General features: G+C 39.5%; 2 protein-coding genes and 2 long non-coding RNA genes across 17 annotated transcripts in view; 2 read left to right on the forward strand and 2 right to left on the reverse strand.

Moving 5' to 3' along the window:
* Positions 1 to 1,433: 1,433 nt before the first annotated feature.
* Positions 1,434 to 4,303, reverse strand: LOC140684832 (uncharacterized). Its single transcript, XR_012057662.1, has 2 exons — positions 4,167 to 4,303; positions 1,434 to 2,536 (listed from the first exon to the last, which is right to left on the reverse strand). It is a non-coding gene; the product is annotated as an uncharacterized lncRNA (long non-coding RNA).
* CTXN2 (cortexin 2) lies at positions 3,867 to 9,553 on the forward strand. 5 transcript variants are annotated; one of them, XM_072934185.1, is made up of 3 exons: positions 3,867 to 4,297; positions 7,264 to 7,319; positions 9,106 to 9,553. In XM_072934185.1, the coding sequence occupies exon 3, from the start codon at positions 9,160 to 9,162 to the stop codon at positions 9,406 to 9,408; it is 249 nt and encodes an 82-aa protein (XP_072790286.1). In that variant the 5' UTR covers positions 3,867 to 4,297; positions 7,264 to 7,319; positions 9,106 to 9,159; the 3' UTR covers positions 9,409 to 9,553. The 5 variants fall into 5 exon arrangements, with proteins under 5 accessions (XP_072790286.1, XP_030136824.1, XP_030136825.1 ...); XM_030280965.4 differs by lacking the exon at positions 3,867 to 4,297 and adding an exon at positions 4,337 to 4,531; XM_072934186.1 differs by lacking the exons at positions 3,867 to 4,297; positions 7,264 to 7,319 and adding exons at positions 4,337 to 4,531; positions 7,775 to 7,862.
* Positions 9,554 to 9,555: 2 nt separating this feature from the next.
* LOC115496552 (uncharacterized) lies at positions 9,556 to 26,141 on the reverse strand. Of its 7 annotated transcripts, none has more exons than XR_012057668.1 (6): positions 24,849 to 26,141; positions 16,514 to 16,604; positions 14,173 to 14,215; positions 12,778 to 12,827; positions 11,942 to 12,012; positions 9,556 to 10,175 (listed from the first exon to the last, which is right to left on the reverse strand). It is a non-coding gene; the product is annotated as an uncharacterized lncRNA (long non-coding RNA). The 7 variants fall into 7 exon arrangements; XR_012057665.1 differs by having other exon boundaries at positions 14,173 to 14,910; XR_012057666.1 differs by having other exon boundaries at positions 9,556 to 11,291; positions 14,173 to 14,910.
* The window catches only part of SLC12A1 (solute carrier family 12 member 1), a 45,467-nt gene continuing 30,816 nt past the window's right edge, over positions 11,535 to 26,185 (forward strand). The window contains exons 1-9 of one of the 4 annotated variants that reach the window (XM_072934182.1): positions 11,535 to 11,638; positions 13,448 to 14,047; positions 18,038 to 18,172; positions 18,371 to 18,446; positions 22,939 to 23,034; positions 23,654 to 23,749; positions 24,341 to 24,480; positions 24,932 to 25,042; positions 25,982 to 26,093. In XM_072934182.1, the coding sequence (XP_072790283.1) occupies positions 13,637 to 14,047; positions 18,038 to 18,172; positions 18,371 to 18,446; positions 22,939 to 23,034; positions 23,654 to 23,749; positions 24,341 to 24,480; positions 24,932 to 25,042; positions 25,982 to 26,093 (1,177 nt within the window). In that variant the 5' untranslated portion in view covers positions 11,535 to 11,638; positions 13,448 to 13,636. Of the gene's footprint in view, positions 11,788 to 13,447; positions 14,048 to 18,037; positions 18,173 to 18,370; positions 18,447 to 22,938; positions 23,035 to 23,653; positions 23,750 to 24,340; positions 24,481 to 24,931; positions 25,043 to 25,981; positions 26,094 to 26,185 lie in introns of all 4 variants that reach the window. The other 3 variants (XM_041718311.2, XM_072934183.1, XM_072934184.1) reach the window with 3 other exon arrangements.

The following is a 26,185-nucleotide window of genomic DNA, read 5'->3' on the forward strand; positions in this document are numbered from 1 at the left end:
AGGCATGTCCAGAGGTCTGATAAGAGATGTAATTCTGTTCATACATTAACCATAATTAGATAAATATCTTGGTATTTGCGATAATAATCACTGGTGGAATAGTTAATGTTTACTTGATATTGCTGTCATTACATTTTACAGCTCTCACTTCTTCAGGATGAAAGGGTGTGATTCCCACGTTCAGGTTACCAGACCCTCTGTTTGATTGTTATTTGCACAGAGCATCTCAAGTGTTGGAATGCTATACTCCCCAAAGCAGTATTATGGCACCAAGCAGCTGACACTGAATTCCTGTGCTGATAGGCCTGTGCATATACCAGGATTTGCTGACTTTCTTACACACAGTTTGCCTACTTGTTCTGGGAAATCTACTGGCTGTGTCAATTGCTGCCTCCCCACGTTTGTGCGCCTTTTGGGCCCATGGGTCTGGCTGAGGTGAAGTCAGTTTTCCCCGAGCAGCCCTCAGTGCTGTGCTCTGTACTGGAAAGGAGTTGGTAACATGTTGGTGTTTGCTGGGACAGCATCACAGGTGCTCTCTTTGCATTTAGGTATTATCTTTCTGGGCTGAGAAACAACATGGTATCAGTCACACAGGAGACCTGCTCTACTAGATCTGCAGGGACCTACTTCTTTGTTCCCCATGGCAGGCTTACATCTCCCTAAGTCTCATCAAATTTGTTTTCATTGTTGTGCAACCCTTGACCACAGCTTGAGTCTCAATTTTAATCGCCTATTTTTTACCCCTAAAAGGCTGCATACGACCAGACTTTTGGCAGCACTTTTACTGTTCGAGATGGAAACAATTCACATTATCCCTCTTCCCCCAGACATTACTCTAGCTGCTGAATTATGAAGGAAAATACTCAGCAACCTGCTTTTTTGTTGCTCCTTCTTCCATTGTCAGGCTGAGTGCCCCTAAGGTACCACCAGCTCTGCCTTTCAAGTGAGGCAGCAAACACCTCCCTCCGAAAGGGAGCTCATCCTTCCCTAGCTGGCCGAGGGCTCGCACAGTGCCAGGCTGGAAGAGCTGGAGATGCACCGGGAGATGCACTGGAGATGCACCATTTGCCTCCTCATGGACCAACTCTCCTGTCCCACCCACACAAGATGGCACTGTTGGTTTTCACTGTGTTCATGCACTCTTCCACCTCCCCAACAGTGACACGGATTGAACTTAAAGGGGATGATTTTCAGCCTTCTTCAGTCTCTGAATCCCTATGCTTTTCCTAATTGAAGAGTGGGACTAGTCAGACATTTAACACGGGGAGACTGCTTTGTAGGTCTTGTTTTTCTGCCTCATTCCCAAAGTCACCAAAGCAGTGCCCTACAGACCCACAGGGGTGTAGACTCTGTGTTGCTGGTAAAGTCATTGTCTACTAAAAGCACAGCCTTTGAACAAGCACAAATAGAGATTCAGATCTTTTAAGACTATGTAAAAAAACCATGGTAGAATAGAAATGTTTATTCTTTTAAAAATGCTAAATACCTTGAATTAAATTGCATAAAATAATTCCAAGTTGCAACTGTGATCAATACATCAATTAATATATAATCCACCTGCTTTTGCTGTGCGCCTCTATTACTGCTTTTATCTTCCCGATATACTATTGCTTTCTGATTATGCATATTCTCAAAAAACTTGCTTAAATTTGCTTAGGAGGGAAGTTTCAACTTGATCTGTTTCTTCTGTGCACAATATTTTTCACTGACTCTGCCACTTCAGCCCATTTAAAATTTCTAGCAATTGAGAGAGTTTGTTTGCCAAGGAACATGCAAAGAGCTGTTTAAAGCTAAGATGAAAAGCAAGTTACAAGGGAGTTAGTTATCCCTCAAAACAGTTACATTTTCTTGACACCTACACCACTCAAGTGATCTTTAAACATTAAAAGTATTGACCAGCTAATAGTTCTAAGACTTCTACGTTGCCTTTCACTCACCTGGCACCCACTTGGCTTTAAGTGTCTTGCCCAACCTTAAATTAGGCCAGTTGAGTTTGCCAACTCAACATAACAAATTACTAGATGATTATAAAATCTATTTGTGATCAAGGGTTCTCATTTGAGGAAACACAGCACTCCCTAAATAAGGATCAAATCAACAGCAAATATGATTTAAGTCAGATGAAAGTGACAGTAACTGTTAGTTGAACACTAAAGATGGATCCTGATAAAGAAATTGAAAGCAAAGAGTAGCAAATGGTCCCTTGGTCCATATATCCAGAATGAGTAACATACACTGCTCCTCATTTACCTTACCAAAAAATCACTTTTCCCATGCAAAAGAAAAACTTGTAAATTTCAAGTGAAAAAGAAACAAAATGCAGAAAAATATTGTTATTCCATCCCTTTTCCATTTTAAAATATACCATCTTGAACAGAAAAACAGTACTACTTGTCTACTGACAACTGGTAGATGAAGAAGGAGACTCATTCCCTATTGCTCGCTGTCAGTTTCTTTTCCAGTTTCAATTCCAGAAAAGTGCATCTTCAATACATAAAGTCAGAAGTCTTCAGAATAAAACATGAGTGTCAGATTCCTAGAAATAAACACACAATTTCAGCAACTTCTACCATGCCAGAGTACAAGAAGGACAATTATTTCTGTATTAAAAAAATTATTTAAGTTCAATCCTCTAAGGATAATGAGACAAAAGGGTAATGTATCTATAAGGAGTAATATCCCTCAAGTAAACCTTTCCCAGGAAAATGGCAGTGAAAGGCCCAGCATCCTTTTCTAAAATCTGGCAGAAGAGGCAAGACACACCCCCTCAGAATGTGTTTCTACTGTCAGTGCTGACCCTCACTCCCAGCCGCAGCACTCAGAGTGGTCCTGGCTACTCCCCAAGTCATATTTCCAATAAGGTTCTCCAAGTATAGCAATGCTCAGCAATTATTAGGAATCCCTGGATTTCTGTCACTCTCCCTTAACAATTATTGCTTGGTTGATGAAGCACTCTGAAATTCTGAGACCTCCCAAAATTTCAACCTACAGCTTTCTGTCTAGTGAGAGAACTTCATGGGGCCCCCCAAGTAAATCAGGGACAGAGCTAAAAAAGAAAACTAGAGCTCCTTAGGAACAGTAGGGGTTCTATATACATATTCTGAAAACACAATCTTACACTATTTAAAACTATCTATTTATAAGGGCTTCATGGATCTTTAAATATGAGAGGCACTTCAAAAATTAGCTTGATTTACAGACATTGTTTATCATGTGCTAATCATGCAGCATTAGAAAATCAAACCAATAACCATTAGCACGTACATAGTTAACCATCAGTTTACCATTAGTTTTAACAGCAGGAGAAAGCTGTATTTTGACTCAGTGCTTGGAAGTTCACTGCAGTCACAACAGAGGAATTGGGCATTAAAATGGCCAGCAAGGCAAAACCCTGTTTTTCCCCAGATCATTTCAAGAAGGGTTAACCTATCATAGTGTTATTGCATGTAGCAAGAAACATGAGAACAAAATCCATTAGCAGGTCTACAGCAGTCTCGTAAGTCTTGTGATGAATGACAGTGTGATACAGTCTTGTTCCACTGACCCATGTGCATCCCTGCAGGGGTGTATTCACCCAGATGATTTACAAATATGGAATCACTATCATTTTAAACAGATCAGTGATTTATTAATGCAATATATACAGATACAGCTTTGGGAAAATGAATCTTCTTTCCTAATCCAACTTAAACACCTGCTGTTGTGGCAAATAGAAACCTCACTAATATACAACCACCATCAGCTAAACGGAGCTAATGAAAGGATATAAAGCGAGGTCTGTGCTTTAATCGTTATTATTATTAGAGCTGCTGGGAGGACCCGAGGCCACACTGCGGGCTCAGCCTAAGAGGCTTTCGGCTCAGCACGCCCCACTCAGCCAGACGAGCGTGCGAACCCTGCCCGCAGCTCCCGGGCGAGCAGCGGCCCCGCCGCACCGAGCGCGGCTCCACAGGTCCTGCTCGGTGCCGGCGGGGTCGCGCCTCTCGGCGGCAGCGGGGCCCGGGAGGGATGCGGCCCCTCCTGCGGGTACCGCAGCCCCCTCCTCCATCGCTGCAGAGACCACCCGGCCTTCAGGGCCCCGCTGCCCGGCCTGGGCGGCCGTAGCCGAGCGGAGGAGGGAGGGCTGCTCCCGCCCCGCTCCGCAGCGGCCCCGGCTCGGCCCTTACCGATGCACCGCACGTCGTGTTTAGCAGGAAGTTTCCACGCTCCTAGGTTTAATCCGCGAAAAGCGGGGCTGGAGAAGAGCGCGGCTGAATAGCGATGGAAAGGGGCGGGCGAAGAGGTGGAGGAGGAGGAGGTAGCACCAGCGGCCGTGTTTAATTTTTTTAATTAGGGCGGTTTGAGCATCTCCCGGCAGGGTCGCATCGCCGGGCGGCGAGGGGAGCCCGAGCGAGCTGCCCCCGCCGCCCGGGAGGGAGCACGCCGTACCCCGAGCCGCCGGGACTCCGAGCTGGGCTCCGGACAGCGGGCGCGGCGGGCCGGAGGCGCGGGGAGCTCCGCGCTCCGCCGCCATGGGCAGCGCAGGACTCGGGTTCGTAGCGGCGGGGCCGGCGGGCGGGGCGCGGGGCTGACCTTGCGGCGCCGCCCGGCCCGGCACGGCGGGGCAGGGAGGGACGGAGGGAGGCAGCCGGGGCGGCGGAGGGAGCAGGGCAGGGTAAGCCCTAAATCTGCCTTCGCCGGGGTAGCGGGGCCGGTGAAAGCGAAGGCTGGGCTTGCCATCCTACAGCAACAATTGCTTTGCAGGTGCTCGGTCTCTCTCAGCCTCCATACGCTGGGAAGCAGGCAACACTTTTCCACATTGCCAAGTTAAGGATGATGCTAGTAAACGTTTTCTTTTCCTGCATCCCTATATTATCCAAATCTAGACCACGTATATGAATTCACAACACAGGAGCTCTTGTCCAGTGAAGACTCCAGGCTCATATATTTGCTACAGATAAAATCTTAATTTGCAATTAATTCCCTGTTGGAAGGCTGGAAGGGTCACAGCGCGGCTGCTGCTTCATTGCAGGGGAATGCTGTTTATGTGGAAATGTGTTGCTTGCACTGAGTTACCATGCTGCAAAAAGAGTGTGGGGCTCTCTTTGCAGAGCTGTAAGCCATGACTTCATTTGCTGAGCATCCATGTCCTGGCATTCTTACCTTCACCTCCCTAAATGTCTTAGAACCCATACCCTAAAAATACACTGCTCTCCCCAGCAATTTAGAGAAAACAGGCACGCAGTGAGCACAGGAGTATGACAAGTCAGCTGTGTGGTCACAGTGCTTCTTTTGCAGCATTTCTGGCCCTGTGTTACTAACTCAGGTAGCTCAGAGTCTTCAGAGAATTCCATATTCATGCTGATTTCTATTTCTAGTCTATTTTATAGGACTTCTCCATTGTTAATCTTTTCATCTTGCCAGCTATTAGCAGTTTCTGTAATAGTATTTCTGGAATACAGTTTTGTTTTCCTGAACAGATAGGCAATGGCAAAAGAGGTGCTTCCAATGCTCCCAGAGAATGCCTGTTTATATGTACCTTTCCAAGTTAGGTTTCCTGTTACTCAAGCACAAGCTCAGGACCGAAGCTATTCAAAGTACTTTCGGAATAACCACATCCGTGAACCAGCAGCTAGGCTGTAGACATCCAAGAAGAGAACAGATGGCCACTAATGTGGTCAATTTTGTTACAAACTGTCATTTAGGAAGTGAGTTTTTATGCACCTGAGGCTTAGTCATGCCAAGAGGATGAATGCTCCCAGCTTGAGACCGTGTAAAGATACTAGTTTCCTGAGTACTGAGCCAGTAGAAAAAAATCCTGTAGGGGATTCTGTGAGAGAAGGACTGAAACCCAGAACTCCAGGAAGATTATCCTGCTTACTTTCTTGATCTTCTTAAATCTCTCTGTAAACCTTAGAGTAAAGGCTAGATCCAAAAAAAAAAGACACCCTGTCACCCCAAACCATCAAATAGCTGAGGCTGGGATCTTCAATCCACACCAAACACTGGCAGAGTTAGGATTCTGCTAGAGAAAAAGAATTTGGACATCTTCCTTCCAGCTGCCTCACAATACCTAGTGCTCGTGGTGTTCCCCTTCGTCCCCCCATAGGTGCAGCCAGCACCCCCAGCTCATACCTCCATTTTTCTTAGCTCAGAATTAAGCTATTTTCCTCATTCCTATTTTCTTGAGGATTCTGATTGTTTCTTCTGGCCTCAGGAGCACTTCCAGTGGCCTTCTTTTATTTCATAGCACGATGTTAAGGAGCCTTTCTTTTTGCCAGTGTTTATATGGGTAACAAGTCAAAGGAGGAGAAGAATCCTGACCTGTAAAAAAAAGATCGAGCTCTGTCTGGGGCTAGCCCGCACAAAATGGCTCTGCAGATTATAAATGATACAATGCCTGTCTCCATGATGCAGTCCTAAAGGCTATCTTTGAGGATTTTGGGATCCAGGCCAGGTTAGTTAGCATTCAGAGTCTTCTGACTCAGGACTTTGACAGATACACTGCAGCAAATGAAAAGGTATCTGACTAACTGGGAGAGGACATCCAACCTGTGTGTAGCACTAAAATGTGAAAGCAATAAAAGGTACTCAAGGTACCATGGGTTTGGGGATACATAATTAGAATAAAATTTCCTGTCAACTTTAAGGCTTCAATTACAGCTTCTGAAATTCAGGACAATGAACAGAAGAACACAAAGCTGCACATTAGAGTTTCCCAGAACCAATCCCCCCCCCACCCCAGGCAAAATACAGTTTTGTCCTGCAGCTTTTTCAGGCAAACTTTTGTTAAATAAGACTAAGATGTCAATTTCTCTACATTTCAGCATCAATCAAGCTTTGCACAGAGATTTGTCCCATAATGTCTCCTGACAAGCACATAATGTACAAACAAATCTCATCTAATTCCAGTGTGTAAGCTGCAAAATTACTAAGACTGGAAGTCATATTTTTAAGAAATTACTCTGTGGTGAAGAAATGTTATGTCAAACACAAACCTATTTGTCTGGACTAAGCTCAAATTCAGGGTTCTCCATGGCCAGCCTACCCCTAACATTCTTCTCAATGTATTTCAAGAGAGCAACTGGGATTTTTGGGACTGGCTTTTCCAGGTAGTGACTATGTATCATTTTCCTGTATAAGCCTTGCTTTTAATTTTTATAACCCAGTATCCCAGGACTTTTGGAAAGTACTTTTTTTCCCTTGACTGGCTTTTACTCAAATCAACTGACTTCTAACAGAAATTTGTGATATTTAACTTTCTGTAATTTTTTTTTCCTGCAGAAGGTCAAACTTAATAGAAAAACTGGAAGTATGCCCAATGAAAATCCATATAGCAGGTGGGCTTCACCTATGATGTATTTTTCAGAAAATAATTATTGCTTGTTGTTGACATTATTTCTAATTCCTATAGGCTGCATCTGGATCTTTCTTCCAGCTTAGCAGGAATTAAACAGCATGACCCAAAGAGCAGAATATAATTCAAAACAAGGAAGGATCTCATACACAGGTCTATAGAATAAACAGAACATTGGTTACTATGCTCTGGTTAATGTGCAAAGACTAACAGGAAACATTATATAATATCTACTGTACTGAGCTTTATTGCAAAAAAAGGACATTGTGTTTTGCCCTTTTGCTCCTTGTTCTAAAATTTTTGTTCTTTAGGATAATAGTCAAAAATGCCACAAATTTTGAAATGAGAGACACCAAACAAGATAAAAGTTCTGTCAATTTCTGTCTGCTTGGGAATACCAAAAGTTATTTTTACTTTTTCTGTTGTTTTTACTTGTAGGCTTACTCAGAGTATGGTTCCTCTCAGCCATGGCTGCAGTACAGAGTACAGATACTGGAACTCCCTTTAACCTGGCTGAGCAGTGCAGGTACCTGAAGCAGTGTAGCCATGGCAGCACTGAGCTCTGAGTGGCCTAATTACTCTGCCAAGAAATAAATGGATACTAGCAATTCCCTGGGGAAAAAGAGGTTGAATTGTTAACAGAAAGAGTTTCCCCTGAGGCACATTCATTAAATAGGTGTTAGCAAGAGCCAGAAAACCTCAGGTTCTAATCTTACAATAAAAATGTCTTTGTCCTTTGGCACTTTTGATGTCACAGCCTTCCAATTCTCCCACTGTCTATAGATACAAAAGAAAGATGTGATTCAAATATTTGATGGAAAACCTAACATAAAGCAAATGATCCCCACCCCCAACTAAAATCTATAGGTAAGATCTCCTTAAAAAGACAAATACAATAAGTTTCTCCTTTCTGGAAACATGCAGAGCTCTCCTGGTGGCAGCAGTAGGGTGGAGCTGCTTGAGCATCCTGCTTCCCTAGGACACACATCAGGGTCAGTCCCTGAGCAACTCGAGGAGCACAGGCAGATCTCCTGTTTACTGTGCCTGTGAAAATGGCAGGGTATGTATGGGGAAGACCAAGGAGAAGAAAGAAATGAGAGCAAGATTTATGGGAAAGGAATTTAATTCTGTTATCTCTTCTGCCATCAATCTTTGCTCATACACAAGAGTGGATGAGTACAGAGAAAGCTGTCTGCTCACTTTCTTACAAAGCTCAAAATACACCCAGCATTTTTTTCTGAAACTGGAGCCCAAGACTTCAGTAAAATTGCACACACAATCTTTTATTTTACAAGTTGGATCTATTTAGGTAGGCTCTGAGCTAAATCAAATGAGTAAAATCCACATTATTTAGCTGAAATTGCCTTTGAGGTCAATGCAAGTTTAAGTAGTTTAAGCACAGAGATGTCAAGCTACTTCAGGAAACATACTGCGTTTCTGCATATTGAGACCTTAGAGAGCATTACCAAATCATGATCTGTAGACTTGTGCCCAGTCTGACAAAATGCTGTTTGCAACAACTGAAATTTCTGGTTTGAGGAGACAGAAAGCCAGAAAATTGTGAGTTAGCTGTCTCAAAACAGAGGCCAGTAAGTGAATGGTGTGTAGAGGCTAATAGTTGCCATTTATCACATTAATTTAAACGTGAAAAAACAACAGGAAACTTCCAAAATCCAAGCTGGTTTTCATTTTCAAATGTTCGTATGTTACAGCTCAGATATATGCACCCCATTTAGAGCTAACCACATTGATTTGACATTTCTATGCAGGCAAAGAAGCAGTAGAGGTGAAAATCCCTCAGAGCCACCAGGATGTGACGCCCAATGATGAGCAGTAATTACTGCAGCAACACTTCAGCCAGTATGAGTGTCAACGAAATGTCTGCCTTCCCTCTGACTTTAGAACAAAAAACTGGCTTTGCCTTTGTGGGGATTTTGTGTGTTTTCTTGGGACTTCTAATTATCAGATGCTTCAAAATCTTGCTAGACCCCTACAGCAGTATGCCTTCTTCCACGTGGGAAGATGAAGTTGAGGGGTTGGATAAAGGAACATTTGAATATGCTCTTGCATGAAAACTCACAGAATATCCTGCCTTAAATTTGATGTTGATTTCATTTTGGAAACCAACTGTTGTTACATTTGTTATACATACCTGCATTTTGGAGATATGTTGGTGGCATCCATTTTGTTAAATAAATATTTGTTGCAAACCCAAAAGGTACTTCATGTTGCTTTTATTTGATGAACAGCAGAATGGTAGATAAGAAATGGCTACAAGCAAACAAATACACAAAGTATCACTAGAAAGGTACCATGGCCAGTATTTTAAGGATCAGATGATATCTCACTCTTCAGAGGAGGATCTCATGTCTACTGTGTCTCATGACAGGCTGAAGAAAAAGACAGGCTCATGAATGGTGAATGTTTAAGTGGTAGCCCCCTGCCCTCCTCATCCAACTCAATTTTCTGAAACTCAGTGTATGTACTTGTACACTAAGGATGCAAAAGTAGAGGACAACAAATGGTTGTGGCTTAGAGGAGGTGCCTGCAGGAGGTGTGTGTCCATGTTTTTATTCCACTTGCTTACAGAAGATTATTCACTTTAAAGTGGAACTTAAGCTGTCTGCTTAACAGCTCCTAGCAGTAATTACACCAGCCTGGCAAGGCCACAGCAGACACAATCATGCTGGTTACCCATTTTTACCCAGTCCTCAAGGAGGGATGGGCTCCAGAGCTCTGTACACTCCATCACTCTCCACAGCTGATTCTTCTGCTTGTGCTCCTGCAGTTGTGCAGTGTATGATCTGGACTGTCACTGATGAACTGATCATGGGAGAACCTATCAAAGCAGAAGTGGAAGAGCGAAAGCAGAGATTCAAGTCTGGATATTCAAGGTCACCCTCATACACACAGCTGTTTAGCAAGTGTGACAGTACTTGACAGAAATTCAATTCCGTTTTTAAGAAGACTGGCATTAGAATTTTAGGCACTGTCACTTTTGCTAAACAGATCTGTTTGCAGTGAGGAGCTAAGACAAGGAGATCAGTTACAGCAGTTGTTTTCTTTGTCCTGTATTCTGAAAAAAACATGTTATTCTTTTTGCCCTATATGCTAGGCAGAGGCAGACAGTGAAACAGCAGACCTCAAGTAAAATACTCTATTGTACAGAGAAAGACATTAATCTCCTGTCTGAAAAATACAAGAAATCAACAGCCAATATTAATCTACACTGGTCCATTTAAATCATAAAACATAAAAAATTTTGTGAATGTAAAGGCTTTCAACTGCTTCAGATTAGACATAAGAAAAAATTCCAGACCCTCAGTGATTCAGTATATTGCATTTATCCTAGTTAATTTAGCCATAAAATTCAAGGTAGATATCAGTACGATGATTCATGTGACCTGTTATTGCTGGATAGGATCATCCACTGCAGAGACCTGACACGGCCATTTCTTTTATGTACATCTAATCAGCACAGCTGAGCTTTGGGCTGTCAGGTTAGAGTGGTGAAGGTACTTAAGTTATCTGGGTTAAATATAGTTATCTCTAAACCACACAGCAAACACTGCAAACATATCCAAAGAACCCCAATATTGTCTCATTATTTTTGGTTTTGACCTAATCTATTGCTGGAAGCAAATTATCTAATTCCCTTCTAATTACAAAGCTTCATCATTTCCTGCCTGCTCTTTTCTTCACCACAAAAAGACTAGGAAGTCAGCCTTCCCAGAAACAATACAGAGAAAATAAGTTTTCAAAGGCTTATTAAATATACAGAGTAAAACTTTAAATAGGGGCAGGAATAAATTGTTTAAAACTGCATGTAGGACAAGAAGACACCCCCCCCACCCCAAAAGAATGATCCCACTGACTTCACTGAATCTTCTGTATAAAATGCACTCAGCAGATCCTGTCCTGAACTCTTGTTATCTTCATGACTATATATGCAGAACTGAAAGATAGAGAGAGTATGATCTGTGCAGAATCAGGCATAGCAGGGAGGGAAATGGAGATAACAAAAGTATTTTCAGGCCCCCTTAGAAATTTCACAATGCCATAAACCCAGTAATTGTAATGGATAGGTACATTTGCTGGTTAAACGTTAACAAGCTAGAATGCCTTTCTAAATCACCATCTAGAAATGTTTTGAAAGAGAGGGATTGGATGGTCTACTCAGTATATTAAACAGGAGAAAAATCTGGCCAATAAGGCAAAGTCTGTAATGCCTCAAAGAGAGGGTCACACTATATGCATAAATAAAAGAGGCAGATTGTCCTTCCAAAAACACAGGATTGAGTGGTAAGTTAAATTACCCTGAATAAGGTAGACTTGATTATATATGCATAATGCTGGAAAACTAAACACAAAGTTAATGGCAAATAACAGTTCAGAGCTCTCTGAAAATATATTGTGAAAACCTAAGTATTATTTTCAAGAACAGCAGAAAGGTAAGAGATTTTACTTTTCCTAGCAAAACACTAATATGGAAATAGGAGCGTGAAATGACAGAATCATTTTACTTGGTAGCAAACATTTCATAATCATCAAAAAATCAGGATTTCAGTCACTCATGGAGATGGAAACAAACATAATTTCACTGACCTCAATGACAGAAGATTTGTCTTTGCTTCTTCTGGCCTGAAGATGAAACACTTCTTTGTAACTTTAAAAGGCTGAAGGAAGCAAAATACTATGATCATAAATGTGCAATAATAATAATAACAATAATAATAGCCAGTAGAGGTAAAATGAACTAAATAAATGTAATATGTTGCTATGAGTCTTATACAACATTAAGCAGGAAAACTAACATAAAGATGCAGAGTGACAAAGAGGTGTCTTAGCAGAGAGGTGACAGCAGAGTATTACCTATAGCTGATGGAAGAAATAAGAAAATATGCTTCAGCTGTAACTCATACTGAAGATGGAAGATATCTGATTACCAGTTCTTCAAATTATAATTTGGATATGTGATTTTAGAGAAAATTTACATTGCTGAACTATAAATATTGATGCCATGTTTTATCTTTCAGTGTCAAAGGACCAAATCATTGAGACATTTAAATTGAAAAAATCTTAGGGGTTCATCTAGTCCAACCTCCTGCAAAAATATGGAACTTTTAAAACATGTCTGTAATGAGCTTATTTTCCTAGATTTTCATATATTTGTTTATAAGAAATATTTTGTTTCTAAAATTTTCTGCTTTTACAAATGCTTGCAGAGTTTCAATGTCTGAGCATGCTCTGGTTTAGTGCCTTTGAACAAGCTGGGCTACTACTGAATTATACAAGTCTATACAACCACATTTCCTAATCTCCTTAGAAATATGTTTCAAGACAAATGATTGCCATCATTTCAAGAGCTTCAGGGCTTTCTAAGCCGCACTTTAAATTGCTGCAAAGGTACTTAACCCACAAAAGGCCTTAAATATACGTACCCCTCTTCTCTTGGCATTTTTGTTTTCTTGTGTGTTTTCTTTGAGGAGATCTGTGTGGGAAAGAGGAGGTGAGAAGAAGATTATACAGCTGAGTGTTCACTTCTCTATGGGCTGCCACTCAGGGGGACCTAGACAGGCCAGCAGGAATCTCATGACATTCAACAAGGACAAATACTAATCCTGTACTTCAAAAAGGACAAATACTAATCCTGTACTTCAAACAGATTTAACATCTGTACTGTACAGGGAGCAACTCTCCTGGAAGGGATTGAGGGAGCAGGCTACAGAGGAGTGAGCCCCATGCTATCCATGTGTTAATTGCATGATCATGTTCCAAGCTTGTGTACATGGATACTCGCCATGTCACCCTGATCTTCTGTGGGTTTTCATAAAACAGATTGAAGCTAGAGGAGTCCTTGGCCCATTTAACAGCTCAGGCCTTATCCTCCTCTGGAGCTTTTACCAAAATACTGCTGGTTTGGTTAGGGTGTCAAGTGCATCCATCACAGATGGAACATCTCCACAAGCTCTGTCTTTTCTTCAGCTCAACAAGTCATAGGATGACAGTCCCATGGATAATTGGCGAGGCAGGAGAGAGGGGAGAGCTTGTGGTGGAAAACTTATCTAACCATGCAAGATAATAGAAATAGTTTATTTATATCTTTTATAGCAGTAAGCCGGCAGCCAACATCAGGAAGACTGCTTAGAAATTCAAGAGAAAATTCTCAGCCCTTCATTACTTGAGAAGCAAAGGTCTGATATGCAACAGCACTAAACCCTTTGCTGTGTCTGCATCTGCGTGGCTGCAGCCACAGAAGAGTACACGGATCAGTGACCCAAGTCTGTAGCATCCCTGAAGATGTCAATGAACAATGCACCAAATGTATTCTTGGATCCAAATGCAAATCGGTTTCAAGTTAACATAATTAATGAAGACCATGACAACAATGAAACAACCCAAGAGGATGTAGGCTCTGACCCGCCACATTATGAAGAAACATCTTTTACTGATGAAACACATAACAGACTAAGAATCAGTTACAGACCAGGAAAAAGAGAATTATACGACAATTTCCGGCAAAATGGGGAGAAAACAGAAGCTAGCTTACATCCCTATGACACTCACAGTAAAATGTATTATCTACAAACTTTTGGCCATAACACAATGGACCCAGTTCCCAAAATTGATTATTATAGAAACACTGGCAGCATCAGTGGAAATAAGCTCAGCAGACCAAGCTTATTAGAAATTCATGAACAACTGGCAAAGGTAAGTGAAAAGGAAAAATATAATTTTTCTCTATTCCATTTCCAGACTGTTAATTCTGTTTATTAAGAGAAAGTCCTTAAATTCACGGACCTTGCCCAAGAGAAGAAGTACAAGTAACTACTTACCATATTTCCTTTGGTAGATGCAGTTTCTTGTCTGCTCTGTACCCTGCTCAAAGATTTTTATTAAAAGGAAATTGCAATGTACTTGATAAGCAGAAAAACATAACTTAATCTTGTCTAAAAGTATGGATCTACCAAATCTCTTCTGTTTCACATAAGAGTTAGGATGGCAGATGGTGAATGTCAATTCATACTTTAACCAAACTACACAACTCACACATTCTAAACTTGAATTTTACATCAATGCATACTAATTTTTACAAGATTCCTCCATTTTACTCATTAACCAATATAAGTATTATTAAAAAAACATATGTGAAACAAATGCAAGTTCAGTTAATCAGATGTCCAGAGCACTACCTGCTTGTTGCTGTAACAAACCCAAACAGCAAGAAAGAATCAAGAACAAGGGTGTTGAGGGATAGCAGACAACACTTCTCAGGTGCATATTCAATAAACAAATTTGAGGTTAATACGGACTTATCAGGGCATGGCTGGAAAGAGAAATATCATTGCTATAGTTAAATTGAGACTAAAAGTGTCAATATGCAGCAAAACCTCCCATTCTTTTTTTGAGTTAGACAATTGTGAAATGAGAAAACTTGAGAGAAAATAAGCTCTCACCCCTATTCTGCTCAGTTCTTCCTACTTCTGAGGTCTGAATAATTTGGACAAGCTTCTGATTTTTTAAGGTTTGTCCAGATCTTGTTCAGATTTCTGTTCTCTGGCAATTCCTCTTTCCTATGGAGGGTTAATATAAAGTAATGAAATGAAGAAAAAAATATAGCCTTTAGTCAATTAGGAGTTGATTCTTTAGGATTTTATTAGGGCAGCTTCCTAGTTTTGGCCTGACTTTTATTAAGCTTTATTTAAATTAAGCTCTCCATAGGCCTGTGTAAAATGGCTTAAAAGGACAAACATTTCCAAAGATGAAAACAAAGCAGATGTGAAAAGGGAAACATAATAATTTACTACCCCTACTCATTTGTAGATGTACAAACTGCTACTCAAAGGACTAAACACATTTCCATGCTCAGAAGAAATATCCTCTTATAGAAATAATTTATTTCAGTAGTGGCCAGAAAGGAGTAAAACTGCATCTCAGCTTTGAGCATAATGCTGAATGAACATGTACTGAACATCAGCACATTAAAAGATTTCCAGTTTTGATGGTAACCAGAAAATTCTGGGTTTTTTTACTGTTTTATCTCTCAATGGCTTGCATATTTTAAACAAAATATATTTTTTAGGGTTTTTTTTTAAGGCTTTCACTTAAAGATGATTAAAAAGAAGGCAGATTACATCACAGAGTAAAATGAAGAGAAAATTGTTTCACATGTTTGGACTGTTAGAAAAAAGAGAAAAAAGCATAATCTAACTTCAAGATTTCCAGACTTTTTCCAGTATCCATCTTACAGAAAGATAATCTCATGCCTTTCAAAAAAGGAAGGTGAATGTCATAGGTAATGGGATTTTTGTTACACTGGCAACCTGCTGTGCCCCTTTGTGGGTTGTGGCCCTGGTCTGGGAGCACAACCACAGCTCTGGAACAAACCATGCCCCATTAGCATGGCTGGAGCCCATTCCTGCCTGTCCCATGATCTCACTTGCTGACCTTGGACAAATCACTTCTGTCTGCAGAGCTTTGGCTGGAGAATAAACAAACACGAGGTCACCAAATAGGAGCTTAGTAGGGAAGGGAATGGAGATGTCTGAGAAGGCAGAGCTCCTCTCAGGAGGCACAGGCTGTGTGTGCCTGGGATGGGGCTCCAGCCCCCGGCAGGGAGGGGAGGAGAAGCTGCACTGAGCGTGGACAGGAGTCACAGTAATAGCCCAAGGTGCACTTCTGAAGCAGATGCTTTATTCCTTTTTGACTTAGCCACTAAAATCTGGGTTTACCACACCATACCCCAAGGCAATCCCAACCCCCTTGCCCCAGCTTTGAAACTCAAGTTTTTGAAGACAACTGTTCTGTCAGAACCCATTGCAAGATTCTGATAAGATGTGGCATATGTTTGACTTCAGATTGCTAAACATCACATAAGCATTCCCATTGTGCTTTGATACTGGGCTTAACATCAGAAGATAAATATTAATATTGAATACATATTTAATATGTAATTTTTGAAATGTCAGAATGTAAGACAGGCTGAATGGAACTTCAAATATCTAGCTTCCACACTGCTGGAGTCAAATGTGTGTCATCTTTTAGCAAGACGTGTCAGTTTTTGCAAACATTAAGCCAATTAAATCCCTAAAAAATAGTCTAAGTGCTATTTCACAGCTGATGGCTGGTGATAATTACTTGGGCTTAATATTTACCCTACATAAGAAATAATCTAACCTTTCTTCCTCTTGGCTATTCTCCACACTTGTTATGGAGTTTTGATGAGTTCATCATCTTTAGCCCCAGGAGAGATGAAGACTAAGCCATTCTGAAACAAGGAAAGGAAAATGTTTGGGTTAGTTTTTTGGGTTTTTTTAAAAGCAGTTAAGTTTTTATTTTAGTAACTTTTCAAAATGTTCTGTCACTTTTATTCCACATCCTTAATGCATGAGTAGCACAGGTACAGCTGCTTGGAAAAACCAATCATTCACTAAAGCACACAAATTTAAAATGCATTTATGGAAGGTTTAAGGCCATAATTTATGATAATGGCATGGAGAGGACAAATTAATTCAAACTACAGAGGAAACAACTTGTTTCAAGTACAAAGACCAAGCCCTTTTAATTTTTTGTCTTTGAAATTCTAACCACTGTAGCAAAAGCTTGCCATATTATTCTGCTAATCTTCCTTCATTGACTTCAATCATTTATTATATTTTGAGCAAACACAGACATTCTTACCCTTATTTCAGTGTAAGAATTGTCAAAATTATCTAAGTATCTCAAAGGAGCTCAAAGTCAGAGGCTTTCAACAGATCTTGTATTCCCACTTTTCTTCGGGCGAGCAGGGAAATAGGCACCAACTTTAGCCCATGTCAAAACATATTATCCAGTCACTTATTTTTCAATTGTGAGCACAGTTGGGATTTACTGTGTCAAAGGCATTCTAAAACTTCTAAAATTACAATGAAATTAAAAGACAATTACAATGAGTACAAATCTCAGCACCATGAGTAATTCCTATTCAAGGCACAAGAAACATATCATTGGGCTAAATTGCATCAAAGATTCTGGGGCAAGAGAGCTGAAGAGAAAATGTACATTTATGTCTGTAACTGATGTGAACAATCTAAAATTCTGAGCTACTTACTCTGGTTGCACCATAAATATGGCAATTCCTAATCCTATCTACTATGACACCAGCTGTGGCTAAGCCACAGAAAAGATTATTTAATTTCTATATTTCACTGGTATTTCTCTAATTGTTTTCAGGAATATGTTACCCATCTGCTGCTGCAGTTATGTTTGTACTTTATTCAATATGAAACACTAGATTTCATCACAGAATTTAACCATGCTGCACTCAGATCTCTTTTTACTGTTAGCAATTATCCCCATTTCTACACTTAGTGTTATTCATAAATTCTTGCAAGAGCATGCAGAGGCCAACCACAAGACCCTCATTATGTTAGACACTCTACTAACATGTCAAAACAACATATATGTGGAATAGCTTACAATAAAAACAGGGTAGTATCAGATCAGGTAATAATTTATTTACTCTGCTTAAGTGATTCTTTCATCTCCTCTCCTTGTTAGCAAGCCCACCTGCTGATGCCTAGTGTGAGCAGAATGTTGCTCTCTACTCCAGTGACTGTAAAATGTGATCTTTGCAATTCTTTTCTATCATGTCTCCCTTATGCAGCCAGGTGTCCTCTGCCTGGCCCACAAAATGTATTTGTTTTCTGTGTGATCCTCCAGAACATTGCTGTGAGCACCAGCTCAGTCGAGAGAGTGGCGAATGGAGAAAGCACTGCTGGAGATGAGACAGCAGGCAGCAAGGACGAGGAAAACAAAACAGGATTTGTCAAGTTCGGATGGGTGAAGGGTGTGCTGGTGAGAAACTTATCTGCATTTCTAAAAAGATAATTAAAAGAAAATAAAATCAGTTCTGTTACACTTAAGTCTTTGAAGAATTAAGAGAGGGAGGCACACTTCAGGGATGTTTGGGGTGAAATGCACTGTACCACCCTTCTGGTTTTAAACATTACTTTCAACCTTGAACTAATGCAGTAATTTTTCTTTAAAACCTAGGTAAGATGCATGCTTAATATCTGGGGTGTGATGCTCTTTATTCGTCTTTCCTGGATTGTAGGTCAAGCAGGAATTGGTATGTATCTTATTCAATATCATTTTCAACAGTGAAAGGGATAAAGAGGATAAACTATACATGATCATGATTAATATATAATCTGAGATGTGCATTTGCATGTTAAACTAAATAATGTTTTCAAATGCTTTCCAGGGTAAAAAGACATTAATCCTCCAAACTATTGGAATTTTCCAGACTCATAGCCAAATTACTGCTTAGAGGCATAGATCTGTTAACTATGCATATGATCATCACATTTGAATATTTCTGAGCTTTAGTGAAATTTGTATTTAGATCCTGTAACAGATGTAAACTTCATGACTCGGGCCAATATCTAATATGTGCATACAGAGTTAACCTTTAAGAGTTCACACTTTGCTTATCTGTGAAACCCAAACCTTGTCACCTACATATTATAAACAACACTTCTTCACACTTCTCTGCCAAGATGAAAACAGAACTGGATGGAGGTCTCATCTCATCAGGATTTTGTTATTTTTAACTACAGAACAGCACTTGATACTAGTGTACTATGAAAGACTAAGTTTTAAAAACTCTGCTACAGCTTTCATATAAATGAAATAAGTACATTTCATTGTGTGCTGTATCTTTGCTTCTTCATTGTGCAATTTAATTAATCCAAATTCCACATCCCTGGGAGACTGGGCCCCGAGGCCTCCATCCAGTATATTGCAGAGTGTTCAGTGAAACCAGTGAGAGGGGGAAGTGCTCCCAACTCTGCAGGAGCAGCTCAGCACAGTGCAATATCCCACAGCTGGGTGCTGCAACTCCCTGTTCAGAGCGACTGCTCTGGGGAAGCACAGGAACCTGAGCTGCCCAGGCAGTTCCCTCTGTGATCCCTGATCACACAATTAGACCAGTGGGACCCTGATCTTTGACTGGCACCCAGATGTTATAAAAAATAGCAAAGGCAGGATGGCAAGTAGTCCAGCTTGGATGTTCACAGAATGGAAATATTCAGTTATATTAAGAGATGTCAGCTCTACTGGACTTCAATAAAAGTCAATACTCAAAATCAGATTGAACATAACTATCATTTATGTCCTTGTCAATTGATGCGAAATGAAACATCTCCAAAATTTTGCATGAAATCTCATTTCCAATAAAAAGTAGTAACTTCAAGTTTCACTTGAGCAAGACTGAGCTTTTAATAAAAAATAACAAATCAACCACTTATTAAGAAAAAAAATCACAAACTTACAGAGACACAAATAGGAAAAGAAAAAACAGCCCAACAATAAAAGATCTAGAACTAAGCGGAAGAACTTAACTACTTCTGCAGTGCTCCATGCATGGCTCCAGCACTGTGCCTGACAAAAGGGTGCTTTCTGATTTTATGATGCATACCAAATGAGCACATACAGCCCAGGGCACTCAAAACTATATGCCTTGCCATGAAAATTCTGCATCTTAATATTGCCAAGACTTTGCTCTAGGGTTTCATGCAAAATTAGTTTTTAAGGGCAGTTTAGTAACTTATTGAGATCATCAAGAAGTATTACTTTGTTTTGAGGTGTGAGAATAGCCATAGGCAAGAGTAATTCATTTTGGAACAACTTACTTAGGAGCCATATGCCTGGTTTTCAATCTAAACTTTAATCAGATTTTAACATTAATTTGCACCAACATCAGTTACAACTTTTCTGCTTTCAGTTTTCATTTTACCATTTTAACTCATTGATAAGCAGGCTCTTCTTTCTTACAGTTTATTGCTCTGCTGTTGCTTTTTTAAATTGCATGTGCTATGCAAGGGGGTTACTTTTACTTTTGAAAATGAGATGTCAAATTCCATTTGAACAATTTCTCAATGCATTTTTGGAATGCCTTATAAGCAATAAGCTTTAAGTCCCCAGCCAAGCTGCTTAAGGAGAACAGTGATGGAAACTCATCATCACCAAGGCTCAGGGATTTCACCGGGTACTGCTCCTAACATGGAAATTAAATGAGACAGTTAAACCACCATCTGAGCACCATTTACATCCCCATCATTAGAGGGCCAAAGAGAGACAACCCAATTATTTCCATACTCTGATAGGCTGTCTTGGGCAAAATCTCCTATAGGGCAAAAAATAGGATTCTGCAAGGTTCTCTGGCTATCATCAGCTAGGCAAAAAAAAAAGGACAGTATGGTCCTAACAAGATTCCAGGTCCAAAACTAGTCTGCTATTTCCACCTAATATCTTGGGACTCTCTGAAATTTGTATTTGTGCCTGTACATGGAATGGTTAGACAAAGGCAGGGAAAACCAAGTTTATGCTACCTGAAAATCTGGCCCCAAATATTAAAATTTTGTTACGTTATATTATATTACAATGCTATTTTGGTTGAGACACTTCATTTTATGCACTTTTCTTCTTAAATGCTAAAATATTTTTTTAAATTATCATTAAAGCCTTCCCATGAAAATGTTGCATCAGATTAGCAAAATATCTGACCCTATTTATCACATACATGTTAACAATATGAATTGTGAAATGCAATAGGACATCCCTGAAAAGTATCCTTAGGATGCTTACATATACTTAGCAAATAATTTTAAAACTGCTTTGAGAATTATGTGTCCAACTTACTCAATTTAAGAGTTAACAGCTCTTAAAGTCACTTCTCAGACACAAAATTTGCATGGTTGGACAATATCCTTCAAAGCACATCCTGCTCAATAGTAGCTGACCAAAAGGAATGACAATTTGGAATTTTTTTATTCAGATGTGCACATAAAACACTTGCATGACTAATTATAGTAAGATAAACATGATTTATTAGAGGCTCAAATCACTTTAAATATCCTACACTATGTTAAATATCATTTATGGCTCACACATTACATTGCTTTATCTTAAAAGATTGTGATAACATGGCTATAATTTAAGCAGCAAAGAACATTAATTCAGGGACTGGATGTCTATAACCATCCAGTATGAACTGAACTGTAAGTCAGATGGTAGAAATCTGATCTGCAAGTCAGATGGTAGAAATACAGCAGATAAATCCATAAGTTTGTAGTGCTTCTAGCTCAATGTCAATTCTAGGATCTAAGTTTCAATTTGGATGAGCCCTGGCCAATAAATACAGCTACAAGCAATGCATATTCTCCAATTCCACACTGAATTCCCATGTACCCTATGGAAACAAGACAGATATTGCATATGCCTTAGCAAGTTCAGATAAAATCAAGAACTGCTTCCATGCTTGGCACTAAACTGCAATTCTTAAGTTTTTTTTCCTGGTTTTCTCCCTCCCTTCTCATAGATAGAAATGAGAATAAAAGCAGTAAAGTTGAGAGAAAAACATTATATTTTTTCTTTACCTGACTTGAAACAAAAAGGAGATCTGGAACTATAGAGACAAACTCCTCTAGGTAGTGCCATAAATGTAACAGCAACGGCTGCAGTTGTGCCTTGGGAGGTGCAGTTTGTGCATATTTTATTGGGCAGATAGTCTAGCCCTAGAACATGTAATCCAAAGAAGCTGTGGGATCTTTATCCATGGAGGTTTTCAAGAGCCAGCTAGCCAAGGTCATCACTGATTTAATCCTGTGTTGGCAGCAGTTCTGCTATGACCAGGAGGCTGAGCTACAGACCTTCCAAAATCACTTCAAACCAAAGCTTCTATGACTAACTCATACAAAGCACATCCTGCTCATATAGTTTCTAGCAGTTTTACAAAGTTGAAAAAAACCCAGCCATATAGCCAAAGACTGGAAACATTCTCAGATTTCAGTGTTACACTGAAACTCAGTTACCTATAAGTAATCACCTGTCACTGATATTCTGATATCTGATTATCATTGTGACATCAGCTAAAAAAAAAGAAAGATATTCTAAGTTCTCTGTGACTATACATTACAGGTCACCTGTTAAAGTAAATAGCATCTAAAATGCAGTATTTCTATTTTCAAGTGTTTGTTTTGTGTTAGAGTAAAACTACTTTTTGCAGGGAAAGAGGCAGAGAGCAGAGAGTGGGAAAGCCCAGCATTTGATAGTTTAGCAAGTGAGGATGTAGAAGGCTCCCACTCAGGTCTTGTCCCTCTGCCTGACAGACTCTTTGTCTTCATGCACTGTGAACCTATACAGTCAGTCTTCCTCTGATTCAACATTTAATTAACTGATTAATTACAACAGCATTTTTACAAGAGCTCTGGTTCATGTGCCTATATCTTCATTTAAACAGCCAGGATGTGTGATAAAGGTAGATATAAGCATCCATGTGAAGGGATGCCTGTTTGTTTATTTCCTCCATCCTTTGGAAATCATAAGAATTCCTGGAGAGGGTATTCCTATCAGAAAGAATCACTGCTTGAAGACTGATGGGACTAATTTACTATCGTGACATGGACTTCATGAAAATGTTCTGCAAGCTGCAAGTGGTCAACAAACCATCTCTTGAGTTTATTGCTCTGATTCTGGCCTGAAAATTCAATTTAAAGAAAGAATTATTTGTAGGAAACATGGAACATGAGTAAAATATTTTATCTTCTTGTTACTGACAGGTCTTGGAGTAATCATAATTCTTCTCGCCACGATGGTAACCTCAATTACTGGGTTGTCAACTTCTGCAATAGCAACTAATGGGTTTGTCCGTGGAGGTAAAAACCTTAGGGTTACTAATGCTTTCAAACCCCAGAAGGTATTTATGTATTATTTTCCTATGAGACAAACCAGAGGGACCATAAACCAAAGGGCACATCTAGTGGAACTGGAAGGTAACAATTCTAGCCTCCTCTCATCACAATTTCAGGCGTGTTTGAGCTGTCACTTCTAATAAAGTATGGATTTCAGTTCAGTCTGAGAAGTACATTTCAGATGTTCCTGCCAACTGCTGAGCAAGGGATGGTTCTGACTTTTCATGGAGTTCTTTCACCTTTCAGCCGGTCTTTCCTATTCAGAGCATTCCAGGTTGGACATTCTTCAACAAACTGAGCATGAGACATCTCTTCCTGTCATTTTGAAGACTGTTGCAGATCAGTGGACATCTTTTTAACACTCCTTAAATTTCAGCCCCTCCTTGGAAGACGGGTAAATAATTCAGCTGTAACACTCCATATCAGGTATTTTGTGAAACAAAGTTTTGGTGCATTTCAGAGCCTTTAAGTTTTAACTGGTCTGGTCTAAGCCCTGTGGAAAATGGAAAGTTCTTACTACATCCCTAAAGCAGAACAGGTACTGGAACACACTTGCATATACTTTCTTTTTCGGATCTTTCAGGTCTTGGAATCATAGTTATTGCTCTGAGTGTAGTAGTAACAACATTGACAGGTATCTCCATGTCTGCCATTTGCACTAATGGAGTAGTAAGAGGAGGTAAGTGAATATGATCTCATGAAAAAGACAAAAATCTGCAGATTTGAATTAGAGGAATAAGTGGAATTGAGATAACTGTGTTATAAGCAAAGAAGTAATATGTATATTTGCAGCGATTTCTCCCAATGGATAAACAGCAAATTGAAATGTGTATAGATTAATTGCAAAAGACATTAAAGATTCACTGCATCACTATGATTCAGGGACTTAAACAATGTACCACAGAACATGACCTTTCATGTTAACATTGGGATAGAGCCATGTAAGTTAGAACCTTTTTGGAAGTGAAGTTCTCTCTTCCTTTGTGTTACTATATCGTGCATCATGAAAAATTATAACAAGGTCCACTTTTGCATGCAAATATGCATTAAAAAGATTTCTGGAATAAAAGGGCATACTGAAAAGCCTGAAGGCAGAACCAGTATAAAGCACATTGCTTTTTTGCAGTGGTCCCCTATTAACGCAGGGCAAAGATTGATTATATTTGTGAGATTAAAAGCACAGATTTCTCCAGTAACAGTTATGTGGGGGGAGGGGACAAAAGCAAAAGCTGAGTTTAGCTGTGCTGAAATAACAATCATTTGTCTGCAGGTGGAGCATACTATCTTATCTCAAGAAGTCTGGGCCCAGAGTTTGGTGGATCTATAGGACTTATCTTCGCGTTTGCGAATGCAGTGGCAGTTGCCATGTATGTAGTTGGATTTGCTGAAACAGTTGTAGAACTTCTTAAGGTAAATACAGATGTTTCATGTATACAATGAAATTGCCTCAGTTTTGTTTTGTGTGGCTTTTTTTGGGGGGAGGTGGTGATGGTGGTGTTTGTTTTACATAATGCATTTGCATAAGTAGTGATATATTTTTGTTAAAGCTTGAGGTGGATCTTTAGCAGGGAAGAAGCTGGTCTGTCTAAATATGCCACAGAGTGCTTCTTCATTACTTCTACCTTTTGAATATATTTCATACATTTCTTGACAAGAATCTCAAAATCAGAATAGGAACAGACATCCTATTAGCCAAATAACCCCATCTGCAAAAAGCCAGCTGGAACATGGCATTCAAACACTTGGTCTCACAAAGCTCTGAAACTTTGACAGCTTACTGCTTTCTATTTCACCTTGTTACTTGATCCCACCAGTAGAGCAGAGAAAGACTGGTTCTCATAACATTTCTAACCACTTTCAGGAGAGTGATACACTGATGGTAGATGAGTCCAATGACATCAGAATCATAGGGACCATCACTGTGGTGTGTCTTCTTGGCATCTCTGTTGCTGGCATGGAATGGGAAGCAAAGGTAAACATTTAAAAGAATATAAAAGCAAACAGTATATTAACTTGCTTTACAGCATTAGTGTGTGAGGAATGCTATTCAATAGATGGAATTTTCAGAAGCACTCAGTTTCAGTTTATGCTTAATCTTTCTAAAAGCAATAGCAGTTTAATAATTACATTCAATGAAAGCAAAATCACTCTAAACTCTTCCTTGAACATAGATTTAAAAGCAAAGAGTAAGTTTGGATTTTGCAGACAGCTTCGTTATATTATTTTTTATAATTCATGGCATCATTTAGAGCCTGGGCTACGTGCCCCTTTTGTCCTTATTTTTAATGCAGTTTCATAGAATAAACAGTAGCAAAAAAATTATGGTGTTATTGCTGTACTCTCTCAAGCTCTACTCAGCAGAAGAGCTCTATTTGTTACCCATTCTTTAATCTCTAATGATTTCTACTATTCTTTCACCTGTAGAAAAGGTCAGAATGCAAATTCAAATGGAAATATTTTAGAGAGTAGAATAGAGCTACAGAAATCAGGTCCAGAAATCAGGTTCAACAGTACCCTTGTTTTTGCTGTGATGGAGACTAGAACAACTTGTAAAAGAGATCAGAAAACAATTTGATATTATAAGCTTTGAAGTGACAACCCCCTGCAACTAAAAAACAAAATATATAAAAATGTCTCATATTTGATACTAATGGATTAGCTGTCCCATTTTGCCTTTTCTTGTAAGGAAGCTAACCTAAAATTAAATTACAACTCTATATTTCATTTTTCCCTTAGTAAAAAGCATCTGCTGTTGTCATTAGCTGATTCAGCTATCTTGACTCCTGGTATTTTCAAAAACTATAGAAATTAATAAACTGTTATAGGGAACAGATAGAGATAACTTACTATATAGCCATCCCCACAGCAACAGTTAAAAACAACAGGATGATCTCTTTGTTTCTATTAATAGGCTCAAGTTATTCTTCTAATTGTTCTCCTTATTGCCATTGTAAATTTCTTTATTGGGACGGTCATTCCTACCAACACTGAGAAGAAGGCAAGAGGCTTTTTTAATTACCAAGGTAAGCAACCTTGCTATCTATCATAAAATTATGTCTGCATTCTTTTGACTTAATAGTAAGCTAAGGATTCCACTGAAAAATGTCACAAGATC

The sequence above is a fragment of the Taeniopygia guttata genome, chromosome 10 (genome assembly GCF_048771995.1).
Source record: "Taeniopygia guttata chromosome 10, bTaeGut7.mat, whole genome shotgun sequence".
NCBI lineage: Eukaryota > Metazoa > Chordata > Aves > Passeriformes > Estrildidae > Taeniopygia > Taeniopygia guttata.